Below are 13,554 nucleotides of genomic sequence, written 5' to 3'. Positions count from 1 at the left end.
AATGCAAAATTTGCTGGAATCATTAGCGGAAGCCATGTTGCGTTTGGAGAGCTCCTGATGTGCCTAAACAGTGGAAACTCCACAACTGACCCCATTTTGGAAACTAGATTTTAGATTTTCACATGGGGTAAGGGGTTTTATTTTTCCGCTGATGGAGCTGTATGGTGGCTTGATTTTTTGTACGACAAGATGACATTTTCAGCTGTACCATTTTTATTTACATTTGTCTTTTTGATTGCGTTTTATTCCACTTTTTGTTCCCCAGTGTGATGATAAAGCATCTTTTTTGCCTTTTTTTTTCTTCTGATGTTCACTGAAGAGGTTAACTAGTGGGACAGCTTTAGGTCGGGTCATTATGGATGCAGCCATACTAAACATGTGTACTTTTATTGTTTTGTTTTTTTTACATAAAAATTATTTATTTATGAGTACAATACTTTATATTGCCCCTGACATGTTGTAGCAGTGGCGTCGATCGAAGAGCAGAGGGGGTCCCCGTCCTCTGCCTGCATTCTAAATGCTACGATCGATATCGATCGCTGTATTTACAGGGTTAAGTTACCAGGAGCAGTGCGGGCATCGCTCCTGGCAGTGTCATCAGGTGACGTATCAGCTGAACACTCGGCAGCGATCTCACAGCTGTTATCTGTGTATTGGGGGGAGAAAAAAAAAATTTCGCCTGAACGTCCAAGGTCTGTTAAGTACCTACCAACCTGGGTGTATGGATACGTTCAAGGTCGTGAAGGTTTTTTCAGCATTGTGGAAGGAAAAATTGAAAATTCTACTTTTTCCCATAAAAATATTGCGCCAGCTCCAAATTTTGCATTTTCTAAAGAGTAACGGTAAAAAATGGACTATGCAATTTCTCGAGAGTACTGTCTGGGTACACGGCAGTGATGAGAAGGGAAGGAGTGCCATTTGACTGGAATAGATTGCGCCATGGCGCATTTGCAAAACCCTTGATGTGCCTAAACAAGGCAAACCCCCCACAAGTGACCCCATTTTGCAATGTACACCTCTCAAGAAACTTACACAGGAATGGAGTGAGCACCTTGAACCCACAACGTGCTTCACAGAATTTTATAACATTGAGCCATAAAAATGAAAATACATTTTTCCAGTAAAAACGTTGCTCTAATTCCAAATGTTTCCTTTTCACAAGGGTAACGGGAGAAAGTACCTCCCAAAATATGTTGTGCAATTTCTCCTGAGTACATAGATACCTCAAATGTGAAGGAAAACTACTGCTTGGGCACAGCAGAGCTCGGTAGGGAAGAACCGCCAACAGAACTCTGGAGCGCATTTTTGGCTGGATTAGATTGTGAATGCCATGTCACATTTGAAGAGTCCCTGACATGCCAAAATAGCAGAAACCCCACTGGTAATCTCATCTTGAGGAATTCATCTCAGGATGTTGTATTTTTAACCCTTAGGCAATTCACAGAATTATATAATATTTGGCTGAGTCAATGGAAAAAAAATCATTTTTTTCCATTAAAATGTTGCTTTGGCTTCAAGTTTTCAATTTTCAAAAGTGATTACAGGAAAAAAAAAATGGACCATTCTATTACGTAATTTCTCCTGAGTATACCAATACCTCATATGTGGTCAAAAACTACTTTTGAAGCACAGTGCAAATCTCATAAGGGAAGGAGCGCCATATTGGAGTTCAGATTATACTGGAATGGCTAAGGCTGCCATATCACACTGGCAGAGCCCCAGAGAAGCCAGAACAGCAGAAACCCCCCATAAGATACACCATTTTACAAACTACACTCCTCAATGAATTCATCTAGGGGTGCAGTGAGCATGTTGACACCACACGTGTCTTTCAGAATTTTATACCATTGAGCAGCAGAAAATAATTACCGTACATTTTTACCACTAAAATGTTGTTTTAGCCAAGCTTTTAATTTATATAAGGCCTAATAGGAAAAAATGGTTCTCTCAGTTTCTTGTGTAATCTACCCTACATGCAGTCAGGCAGAGTGGCACAGCTCGGAAGGGAAGGAGCGTCGTATTATAGCGCAGATTTCACTGTTATTGTTTGTGGGTGTCATGGCCCACTGAGAGAGACCCTGAGGTGCCAGAATAACCCCCCACCATAAGTGACTCCATTTTACAAACTATACCCCACAATGAATTATTTTAGGTTTGCAGTGATCATACTAACTCCACGGGTGTCACAGAATTTTATACTGTTGGGCAGGGAAGAAGAAGAAAAAAAAAGAAAAAAAGACCTTTTTACCACAAAAAAAAAAATTGTTTTAGCCACTGATTTTACATTTTTCACATGGGAAAATTGGAGAAAATGGCACCAAAATTTGTCACACACTGTCTGGCGAATGTGGCAATACCCCCATATGTGGCTGTACCGTACTGCTTAGCCACACTACACAGCAATGCATTATACCAGTCAGAAGCTTCCTAGACCATGCTCCTGGCATCGTCCAAGCAGGCCACCATCGCTGCAAGAGGTCGCCATGACAACAATCGGGTCCTCGTGATGATGTCGATCAGATGGGAGAGGGAGCCCCCTTCCTGTTCAAATGCTGTGATTGATATTGATCTATGCATTTGGGGGGTTAAACAGCCAGGGACAGTGCAGGCACCTCACCTGGCTGTGACAACTGGGGCTTGGCTATCATGTAAGCTGCAATCGTGCTGGAACAGGTCCTGTGCCATGCACAATCGCCATGACGTAACTATATGTCAAAGGTCGGGAACACCTACCGGACCATGTTGTATAGGCATTAGTGATGGGCGAACGTTCTCGGATAACGTGCTAGCCGAACATGCTCGGGTGCTGTCCAGGTATCTTGGGCTTGGATAATACGTTCGAGTCCCTACGGCTACGTTTTGAAGCTGTTAGACAGGGGCTAACAGCCACAGGGATTTGAACATATTATCCGAGCACGTCCAAGTTACCCGGATGACACCCGAGCACATTCGCTCATCACTAATAAGTATATCAAAAGGTCGTGAAGGAGTTAGAGAGGACCTTCCACTCCATTTTTCATGTTGAATTGAACACAATATAATAATTATTAATTTTATTTTGGCTGGGCACATGTACTTCTCCCAGTATAATGCTGACCAATCATAAGCAGGCAGCAATGCACAGTAGAAAAAGATCACACCCCCATAACCGCTTAGAGCAGGTTATTCAGGGTATGAAATGTGATGATACAGCCCTATCTTCCTGGTCTAGCCTCCCACAATTAGAAAGTAGTGGGAGTAGAGCACAGGTGACTGGCATCTTTAAGATAAGACCATATGAGCAGGTTGTAACTATGTCTCACACAGCAGGAGCCCAATCTGCTCTCTCTGCACAGCTATTACGAGTTGCTGTGAACACAAAATACGCAGGTGTAATATAAAAAAAAGAAAAGAAAAAAAAGAAAAGGATCCACATGGCCATATGAATAAAAATGTGTAGCTTTATTTCACATGGTTAAAAAAAAAAAAAAAAAAGATGTATGCAGACAATTAAAAAAACAAAACAAACGTGCCCATTCTGATGCGCGATTCTGGCCGAAGCCCTTAGTCATAAAATGTGGCATACCACCAGCAGAAGAACTACATAAAAGGGTTGCACTTATGTGACATCACAACATACATTAGCATATAATACATATTCATGAAAAAAAAAAAATAACGGAATATATACAGGACTACATATTCACGACACATGGAGGCTATGCAGAAAGAAATCCAGGGGAAATAGCAAATAAGCGACAGAATGTAGAGGAGTGAAATTCGCAAAAGTATATTTCTATATCAAAAAACAGGATGAAACAGCGTGAAATTTTCCACCAGCCATAATTGAGGCGAGGCATATACAGTGGGGCAAAAAAGTATTTAGTCAGTCAGCAATAGTGCAAGTTCCACCACTTAAAAAGATGAGAGGCGTCTGTAATTTACATCATAGGTAGACCTCAACTATGGGAGACAAACTGAGAAAAAAAAAATCCAGAAAATCACATTGTCTGTTTTTTTAACAATTTATTTGCATATTATGGTGGAAAATAAGTATTTGGTCAGAAACAAAATTTCATCTCAATACTTTGTAATATATCCTTTGTTGGCAATGACAGAGGTCAAACGTTTTCTGTAAGTCTTCACAAGGTTGCCACACACTGTTGTTGGTATGTTGGCCCATTCCTCCATGCAGATCTCCTCTAGAGCAGTGATGTTTTTGGCTTTTCGCTTGGCAACACGGACTTTCAACTCCCTCCAAAGGTTTTCTATAGGGTTGCGATCTGGAGACTGGCTAGGCCACTCCAGGACCTTGAAATGCTTCTTACGAAGCCACTCCTTCGTTGCCCTGGCGGTGAGCTTTGGATCATTGTCATGTTGAAAGACCCAGCCACGTTTCATCTTCAATGCCCTTGCTGATGGAAGGAGGTTTGCACTCAAAATCTCATGATACATGGCCCCATTCATTCTTTCATGTACCCGGATCAGTCGTCCTGGCCCCTTTGCAGAGAAACAGCCCCAAAGCATGATGTTTCCACCACCATGCTTTACAGTAGGTATGGTGTTTGATGGATGCAACTCAGTATTCTTTTTCCTCCAAACACGACAAGTTGTGTTTCTACCAAACAGTTCCAGTTTGGTTTCATCAGACCATAGGACATTCTCCCAAAACTCCTCTGGATCATCCAAATGCTCTCTAGCAAACTTCAGACGGGCCCGGACATGTACTGGCTTAAGCAGTGGGACACGTCTGGCACTGCAGGATCTGAGTCCATGGTGGCGTAGTGTGTTACTTATGGTAGGCCTTGTTACATTTGTCCCAGCTCTCTGCAGTTCATTCACTAGGTCCCCACGCGTCGTTCTGGGATTTTTGCCCACCGTTCTTGTGATCATTCTGACCCCACGGGGTGGGATTTTGCGTGGACCCCAGATCGAGGGAGATTATCAGTGGTCTTGTATGTCTTCCATTTTCTAATTATTGCTCCCACTGTTGATTTCTTCACTCCAAGCTGGTTGGCTATTGCAGATTCAGTCTTCCCAGCCTGGTGCAGGGCTACAATTTTGTTTCTGGTGTACTTTGACAGCTCTTTGGTCTTCACCATAGTGGAGTTTGGAGTCAGACTGTTTGAGGGTGTGCACAGGTGTCTTTTTATACTGATAACAAGTTTAAACAGGTGCCATTACTACAGGTAATGAGTGGAGGAAAGAGGAGACTCTTAAAGAAGAAGTTACAGGTCTGTGAGAGCCAGAAATCTTGATTGTTTGTTTCGGACCAAATACTTATTTTCCACCATAATATGCAAATAAAATGTTAAAAAAACAGACAATGTGATTTTCTGGATTTTTTTTTCTCAGTTTGTCTCCCATAGTTGAGGTCTACCTATGATGTAAATTACAGACGCCTCTCATCTTTTTAAGTGGTGGAACTTGCACTATTGCTGACTGACTAAATACTTTTTTGCCCCACTGTATCTGGCAAATGCGGCCTTTGGGGAAATATAAAAAAGAAAGAATTTAAACATTAATTACTTTTTTATAAAAATGCATTTTATTTTTAAAGTGGAAAAAATACATTATTAAATCCATAATATAAACATCACAATTTGAATTGAACGTCAAGGGCTTTGGCCAGAAACGTGCATCAGAATGGGCATGTTTTGTTTTTTGGTTAAATTGTCTGGACCACCCTTTTTTAACCATGTGAAATAAAGGTACATATTTTTTTATTTAAACGGCCATATGGATCCTTTTCTTTCTTTTTTTGTCAATATTCCACGGTATTGAATCCATGCTGTGTTAACAAGGAGCAATGCTACATTTACCACATTTTTTTTTTTTTACACAAGTGTTATAGTGACACCTTTGAGCTTTCATCAGACAATAGTCAGTGTGGATTAAGGTGAAGTACAATAGAAGGGACAATGCTATGAAAAGAAGGAGGTCTGATAGAAGGGCTTGTAGTGTGACATAGCTAAACTCAGCTGTGCTTCCCCTCTCCTCACTCTGGGCCTTATCTGCACTCTACTCCCACCACTTTCTAATCATGCAGGAGATCACAGTTTTATGACTATATCTCACACACTGAGAAGCCTGCTCCAAGACATACTCTTTTTCCATTGTTTTGCTGTCTGCTTACGACTGGGCAACGTCATACAATGAGAAGTGTACATCCATAGTGAAAATCATCTGATCACTTATGTTAAGTCAAAGTGCGTGTTAAATAGGTTTTCTAGCCCAAACCTCTAAGTTTACAGTCACTCTGGATGACTGCAGACTCATGAATCTCGCCAGCGCACGCACTGTACGCCAGAGTTGAGACTGAAGGGCATGTATGAGTTATGCACACTTCTAGCCAGTTGGTGTGGTCGCGCTCTCCATACACTTGTATTCAGTGAGTCCGCGCCCCGTCTAGTGACACAGCTCACTAGCGGGTGCAGCCTCCCTCGATACAAGAATATGGAGAGCGAGGCCACGGCGAATTTAAAACAAACAACTTTTTATTCCGAAAAAAAAAAAAAAATTATATATATATATAATATTTATTTTTTGTGAAGATTCATTTTCATACAGCAGAAAGGAGCATGCTCTCACATTGCCAACTTCAATATCTGTGCTGTAACCATTACAAGCCACGAGAAGTCTCCTTTAGTTGTGAAAACCTCTATAAATGTCATATTGTGAGCTTCTGTGTTATCTTTCTATATTTTTTATCCCATGGCATTCTTATATTGCTGGTTTGAGTGGATAAAGATGGTCAAGTTATTAGTACTTCGAAAAACAGCAGTGTAAATATTAAAACTTAGTAAATTTTTCCTCTAATTCTACAGTGATTAAAATTTGCTCAGACCTAAAATATTCTGCTACTTCAGCAAAGCCTCAGAAATGATAATAATGTCTAGCTCATGATTTTACGAGCGATGGTACAGTCATACTGCGTCTTTGGACGGTGAAGAATAGAGGAAGAGCGCTTGCTGAGTCATCCTGAGGAGTCAAAAAAATACTCCAGAAAATCTGAACTTCGTAAAATGTGAATCGTGCCGAGATCACAGTAGACGTGTAGTAATGACATCTGGGGCATCACGAGCGATGGAGTCTGATCAGTTCCACATGCAGAATGTGGAAGCAGCAGGAGGATGTGACTATCCTCCCAATGACCCAGTGACCTTGGAGGAACCAAGAGCAAGAAGATGGTGATCTAAGATGTCTATGACGGCCATGCAGTCCTGACTTACTAGCTCCTTTGTAATTCCTATGGACAGGTCAATTTACTGGCCGACCAGTTGACGCTGCTGAGACAACTGTGCAGACTCATTATTTAGTTGTCCTAATACCAGAGAAGCCTCACACATGGTCAGGAGGTGAGCAGGGTAGGTAGCATGATCCCGAGTGCGGGATCTCAGATGCTGTAATATCAGTCTTGTAGATATGCTTTTCTAGATATTTTCAACAGAGCCTCACTTTACCAGCACTGTCTGGATGACGATAGTAAAGTGCGAGGCCTCATGCCCTGGTTATTAATATGGCTCCGGCTTGTGCAGCCATAGTAGGGCTCAGATGCACCGGAGGTGTACCGTAGAATACATGCCATGTCTTATGCCCAATGTTCTCCTCCACTAGCAGCTACAGGTTCTAGGGGACAATGTCAGTGACCGCCAGATACTGTACATGGAGGGCACACAGCTCCACTCCACAGGATCGGTGGTTGTGATCTAATTTTCTTTGACCTTTTTGTAGGACTTACGAACTGTGAACACAATGCGGCTGGGGGGGGGGGGCAGAAGATATAGTAAAAACTTCTATCGTTGTTGCTTATTACAACTAATCACAGAGCAGCCCTCATTTTACCAGAACGGTTTTAAAAAAAAAAAAAATGGAAGCCGAGCTTTAGCGGCTATGAGCAACAAGGAGAGTTTTGATAGAATCATAGAATGTTAGAGTTGGAAGGGGCCTCCGGGGGTCGTCGTGTCCAACCCCCCGCTCAATGCAGGATTCACTAAACCATCTCAGACAGATGTTGTCCAGCCTCTGTTTGATGTCTTCCATTGAAGGAGAACTCACCACCTCTCGTGGCAGCCTGTTCCCCTCATTGATCACCCTCACTGTCAAAAAGTTTTTTCTAATATCTAATCTGTATCATCTCCCTTTCAGTTTCATCCCATTGCTTCTTCTGTTTTTATGTGCAAATGTGCATAAGGATGATCCCGCTACACTGTGACAGCCCCTCAGATATTTGTAGACAGCGATTAAGTCTCCTCATCTAGCAAGGAGAAGAGAAGGCCCAGTCTTGCAGCCATCACATCCCTACAGTGTCATGTGACCGCATTATCCATGTGCTCAAGTAAATGCAGTTGCTGATTCAGACCACGTCGTAGATGGATAATTTGAGGAATTAGGTCTTGTGACCTCAGCAACCCTAATGAACAGGTAATTACTACTTGTGGCAGGGATACCATGCATCAATAACACAGCAATTATTTCTTTATATAGTTAAAGGGAATCTGTCACCAAGGTATTTCCACCTACTCCTAGAGCAGGATAATGTAGAGACAGAGACTAATTCTAGTAATGTGTCACTTATTGGGCTGATAGCTGTAGTATTTTATCAGAAGGAGATTATCACTAGAGGGCTAGCAAGTCTGCTGCCACGTAGCACAACCCTGCCCACACCTTGGCAGCTTTCTGCCTATGCACAGTGTACACAGAAAGCTGCCAATCAGTGGTGTGGTCGGGTTTATAGAGAGCTCAGCATTCAGAGAATTGATAGATCTGTAGCACATAACAAATCTGTAGATTTTAACAAGACTGAGGAAAGCAGTCCAGCAAGTGACACATGGCTGGAATCAGGGTCTTTGCCCCTACATCATACTACTTTCAGAGTGCAGTAGCAAAACCCTTGCTGACATATTCCCTTTGAAGGGGTTGTACACTATTAGGACAGCCCCTTCGTGATCTAAATGTTTGGCCACCATAACATAATAAAGCCTATACTCACCTCCCTTGATGGCGCTGTTCCTGCGGTGTTAACCCTCACACTCTCAGGGCTCCAATGCTGCTGCTGTAACACGTGACGCCAGTACCCAATCAGCGCCAGCATCACTGTCCCCGCCTGCGGACAAATTGAACAGGAAGAGGAAATCCGGACTGCTGCTGCTATCGGACTTCCTCTTCCTGCTCAATTCGACAGGAGGCGGGGACAGTGACGCTGGTGCTGATTGGGTGACGCGTCACAACAACAGCACGGGAACCCTGGGAGATGGAGTGCCGACACTGAGGGAATGGCGCCGACACCGGTGGCGAGTATAGACTTTATTTTAAGGGGGGCCAAGCGAGGGGTATGAGACGTTGTCCAGAAGTGGACAACTATGTTAATTAATATAAGGTGAAAAAAAAAAGTGCCGAGAAGCTCCAAGCATCACATAGAAGGCTTCTTTCACACTTCCGTTGTTCGGGGTGCGTCATAATGCAGCGAAGTGACGTATCGACGGATGTTGTGGATATAGTGATAAACGTGTGTAACGCATCTAGTGTCGTGACGGATGCGTCAAACGAGTTCCGAGAGAGAGAGCTTTTCCAGAGTTGAAAAATGGTTCCAGGCATGCTCAGAATGAAAAAACGCGATACGTCGCTGGATTCCTGTGTGTGACGGACAGCGACGGATCCTGCGTCCATAGGCTTCCATTATAGCCGCCGACGGGCAGCGCAGGACCCGTCACTGAGCGATTTTCCGACGTGCAGAAAAAAACGTTCCTCTGAACATTTTCTCCGCCCCACGGACAGTTATTTTCTGACGGATCCAGTGCACGACGGATGATACGGATGGCCATCCATCACAATGGAGGAGAGAAGGTTTTTCCACCAGCATAGAAGAGGATTCTTTACTGTTAGGGCAGTGAGAATCTGGAATTGCTTGCCTGAGGAGGTGGTGATGGCGAACTCAGTCGAGGGGTTCAAGAGAGGCCTGGATGTCTTCCTGGAGCAGAACAATATTGTATCATACAATTAGGTTCTGTAGAAGGACGTAGATCTGGGGATTTATTATGATGGAATATAGGCTGAACTGGATGGACAAATGTCTTTTTTCGGCCTTACTAACTATGTTACTATGTTACAATCCGTCGCTAATACAAGTCTATGAGAAAAAACAGGATCCTGCAGAAAAATTTGCAGGATCCTGTTTTGTCAAAACTCGACGGATCGTGACGGGAGATGAAAGACGGAAGTGTGAAAGAGGCCATCTGACTTTAAGGGCCATTAACCATTTCTTGGCTGTCACCATACAACATTGTACTCATGTTCTGTGTAAATTGCCCGAGTTTAGCGGCGGCTAAGAACCGCTCTCTATAACCGCTGAGCCCTCATCTCCGGGCAGGTCCTGGATCCCACGTATCCCCCTCATAGGCTACTTTCACACTGGCGTTTTTTGCAATACGTCGCAATGCGTCGTTTAGGGGAAAAAACGCATCCTGCAAAGTTGTCTGCAGGATGCGTTTTTGCCCCATAGATTAACATTAGCGACGCATTGCCACACGTTGCAACCGTCGTGCGACGGTTGCGCCGTGTTGTGGCGGACCGCCGGGAGCAAAAAACGTTACATGTAACGTTTTTTGCTGCCGACGGACCGCTTTTTCCGACCGCGCATGCGCAGCTGGAACTCCGCCCTCACCTCCCCGCACCTTACAATCGGGCAGCGGATGCGCAGGAAAAATGCATCCGCTGCCTCCGTTTCACTGCTAGCGTCAGAACCTCGGCCCGACGCACTGCGACGGGCCGAGTCCGACGCTAATGTGAAAGTAGCCTAACTCTCTGGAATGGGTCTCAGCAGACCAGGTGAAGGTTTCTGCAGTTTATGAAGCGCATAAGAAAAAGAAACTTTGTGTTAATTATTTTCATGGATCCAATCAAGTGTGAAGGATTTGCGGAGGGCCGGCCGATTCCAGGACTTGTCGCATCAGCCTCTGCAGGAACATCTCAAAGGTTAAAAAAAAGAATTGTGCGTTCCGATATTTAACAGATTTTTTGGGTGACCGGCGCTGTGATTTCAATCCGCAACCAGACTTTCTCCTGTGGTCCTGATACGTTTTATTTGCATATTTTACACTTGAATGATATATGAAAAATCCGCGCATGACTACGAATAAAGCCAAGTGCCAGGAAGTAAAAAACAAAGCGGCTCTACGTAAGGCGACATTGGGGTTCAAATAACCCTCCAGCACCCCAAAACGACAAACCTGCAGAGCTGAACATGCACTGACAGCCCGGCAGGGAACCGAACCTACAGAACTGACGCAGAGGATCATATATATAGGGTTCATTGGCCGATCTTAGACCTTAATTATAGAAGTAGAGTCAGCTGGGTTCTCCATGGGCGGACTGATGGGACCGGACCACCGATGGGACCGCACACCTGCCCCAATACTCGGCCCCCTAGGATCTCGGTATACCACCACTGCATCCTATGGGTGGGACACATCCACCTGATCCTGCACTGGAGGATGTGGGATCTGCTCGCTATGACGTCATCACACCTGACATCACACATCTACTCACCGAAATCCAGGAACTGCTTGATGGAGAGCGGGGAGGGGGAGAACTTGGAGTAGTACTCGATCTGATTGGGGACGGTGCTCTTCAGCAGGGTCGCACACAGCCTCATGATGCTGCTCCGGAGGTGCGGACCGCAGCAGGGATGCCGGCGCCGCCAGCTGTCACATAGTCAGGAGCGCAGGACGGACAGCGCCGATGCTGACTGCGCCCCCTGCACAATGCCGGCCACTAACAAGAAGCCCAAGGCTTAGGCCAGCGATCACTGGAGCCCGCCCACCCCAGCGGCAGAGGCCTGGACACGCCCCCATGCCCGCGCGCGCCCGCACACAGCACGTTCTGGTGGCATCCCTGCATGAGGAGACAAAGCGCGGCCACTGCCCGCAGGAATGGGGCGTGCCAGCGACTCAGTCCCCGCCCCTCCATTGCTTCCTGGTTCCTGATTGGTTAAGGTGTGAAAGCCCTTTTTCTCATTCAGGAAGGTTGTGCAGGTAAACAGTGGGCGGGGCGCTCTGACGTCACCTGGGAACTGGAGAACCTCGGCCGTGTGGTGAGCGATGTCCAGGGACGGGAGCTGCCAGCTGGTGACGTCACGGTGCTGACGGTGGTTTCTTATGCTGCAATGTTTTTTTTCTGTTCTTACAGGTTTATCAACAGAAATCACAATAAAATACAATGGAGAGAGCCCTGATGGGACTACACTACAGAAATGATAAAACTGGCGCAAAAATGGGCACCAAAGGGCGGTATTGAAAGGGTTAGGTGACTTTTGGCCACTGAGCTCACTCTGCAGACACACAGGCATTGATGCCCACGTCTAACTCCGGGCGCCCCAGCCAGGCCCGAATGGGTTCTGGGCATCAAAGTGGGCAAATAGCAATTTATCACAGATTTTAATAAGTTACTTGTGGTTTTAAAGGGTTAAATCACCTTGGGCCACTGATCTCACAGCACCAGCACAAAAGTAGGTTATTATTAAGGCTGACGGAGGGGTTACCGGTTACTGATCAAAAAAGCTGCCATCAAAGTGAGCAAATTGCAGCTGTGCGCTGATCTGAATAAGTTACTGCTTTGTTTTAAGGGTTAAATTGTCTGCACTTAGGCGGCAAGTCTGCAGTCTCTCTATGTGACTATGTGACTGCAGACTTGTCCCGCTCACTGTGACCGGCGGCCGTGTGACCGGAAGTATGTGATTTGCATACAGCCCATTTGGGCCAGGCTGCCGTGACTTACTCAGATCTGAGAGAATTGGTTATTTGCCCACTGTGATGTCCAGAACACATTTGGTCCAGGCTGCAGTGACTGAATATGATGCAGGGCGTCACTGCCTTTGTAATGGTGCTGTGAGATCAGTGGCCGTGCGGGCCTGTTGCGGGTTGTCGTGCGCCAGTTGAATGGCCATCAACGTCTCCTGATCTGATCCACTTAGACTTTTATCTTTGGTGTCATCTGAAGGCAATTGTCTATGCTGTGAAGATACGAGATGTGCAGCATCTGAAACAACGGATACTGGAAGCCTGTGCTAGCATTCCTTCTGCGGTGTTGCTATCGATGTGTCAAGAGTGGGAGAAGAGGGTTGCATTGACAATCCAACACAATGGGCAACACATTTTATAGGTGGTCAGAAACTTGTAAATAACTCACAAAAGAATAAAGTTATGTTAAAACCAAGCACACCATTGTTTTTCTTGTGAAATTCTCAATAAGTTTGATGTGTCACATGACCCTCTTCCCATTGAAAGAAATAAAGTTGGATCCAAAATGGCTGACTTCAAAATGGCCGTCATGGCCACCACACCCATCTTGAAAAGTTTTCCCCCTCCCAATATACTAATGTGCCACAAACAGGAAGTTGATATCACCAACCATTCAAATTTTATTTAGGTGTATCCATATAAATGGCCCATCCTGTAGAAACACATCACCACTTATAATAATACTTCTGTATTTATCATCCACTCCTGGTTTTGGCTTACAAATATTGATGTCAACTACTGAACGTGTGAACATCGCCTTAGTAGAACTACTGTATAT

General features: G+C 44.7%; 1 protein-coding gene across 1 annotated transcript in view; it reads right to left on the bottom strand.

Annotated features, from left to right (window-relative positions):
• PDK3 (pyruvate dehydrogenase kinase 3) overlaps positions 1-11,854 on the bottom strand; it is an 83,204-nt gene extending 71,350 nt beyond the window's left edge. Inside the window, exon 1 of the mRNA XM_069761535.1 lies at positions 11,527-11,854. Within this exon, the coding sequence (XP_069617636.1) occupies positions 11,527-11,632 (106 nt within the window). The 5' untranslated portion in view covers positions 11,633-11,854. The remainder of the gene's footprint in view (positions 1-11,526) is intronic.
• Positions 11,855-13,554: the final 1,700 nt, after the last annotated feature.

The sequence above is a fragment of the Ranitomeya imitator genome, chromosome 3 (assembly GCF_032444005.1).
Source record: "Ranitomeya imitator isolate aRanImi1 chromosome 3, aRanImi1.pri, whole genome shotgun sequence".
Lineage (NCBI taxonomy): Eukaryota > Metazoa > Chordata > Amphibia > Anura > Dendrobatidae > Ranitomeya > Ranitomeya imitator.
The sequence above is the reverse complement of the archived record's forward strand: the minus strand, read 5'-3'. Positions and strand labels throughout refer to the sequence as shown.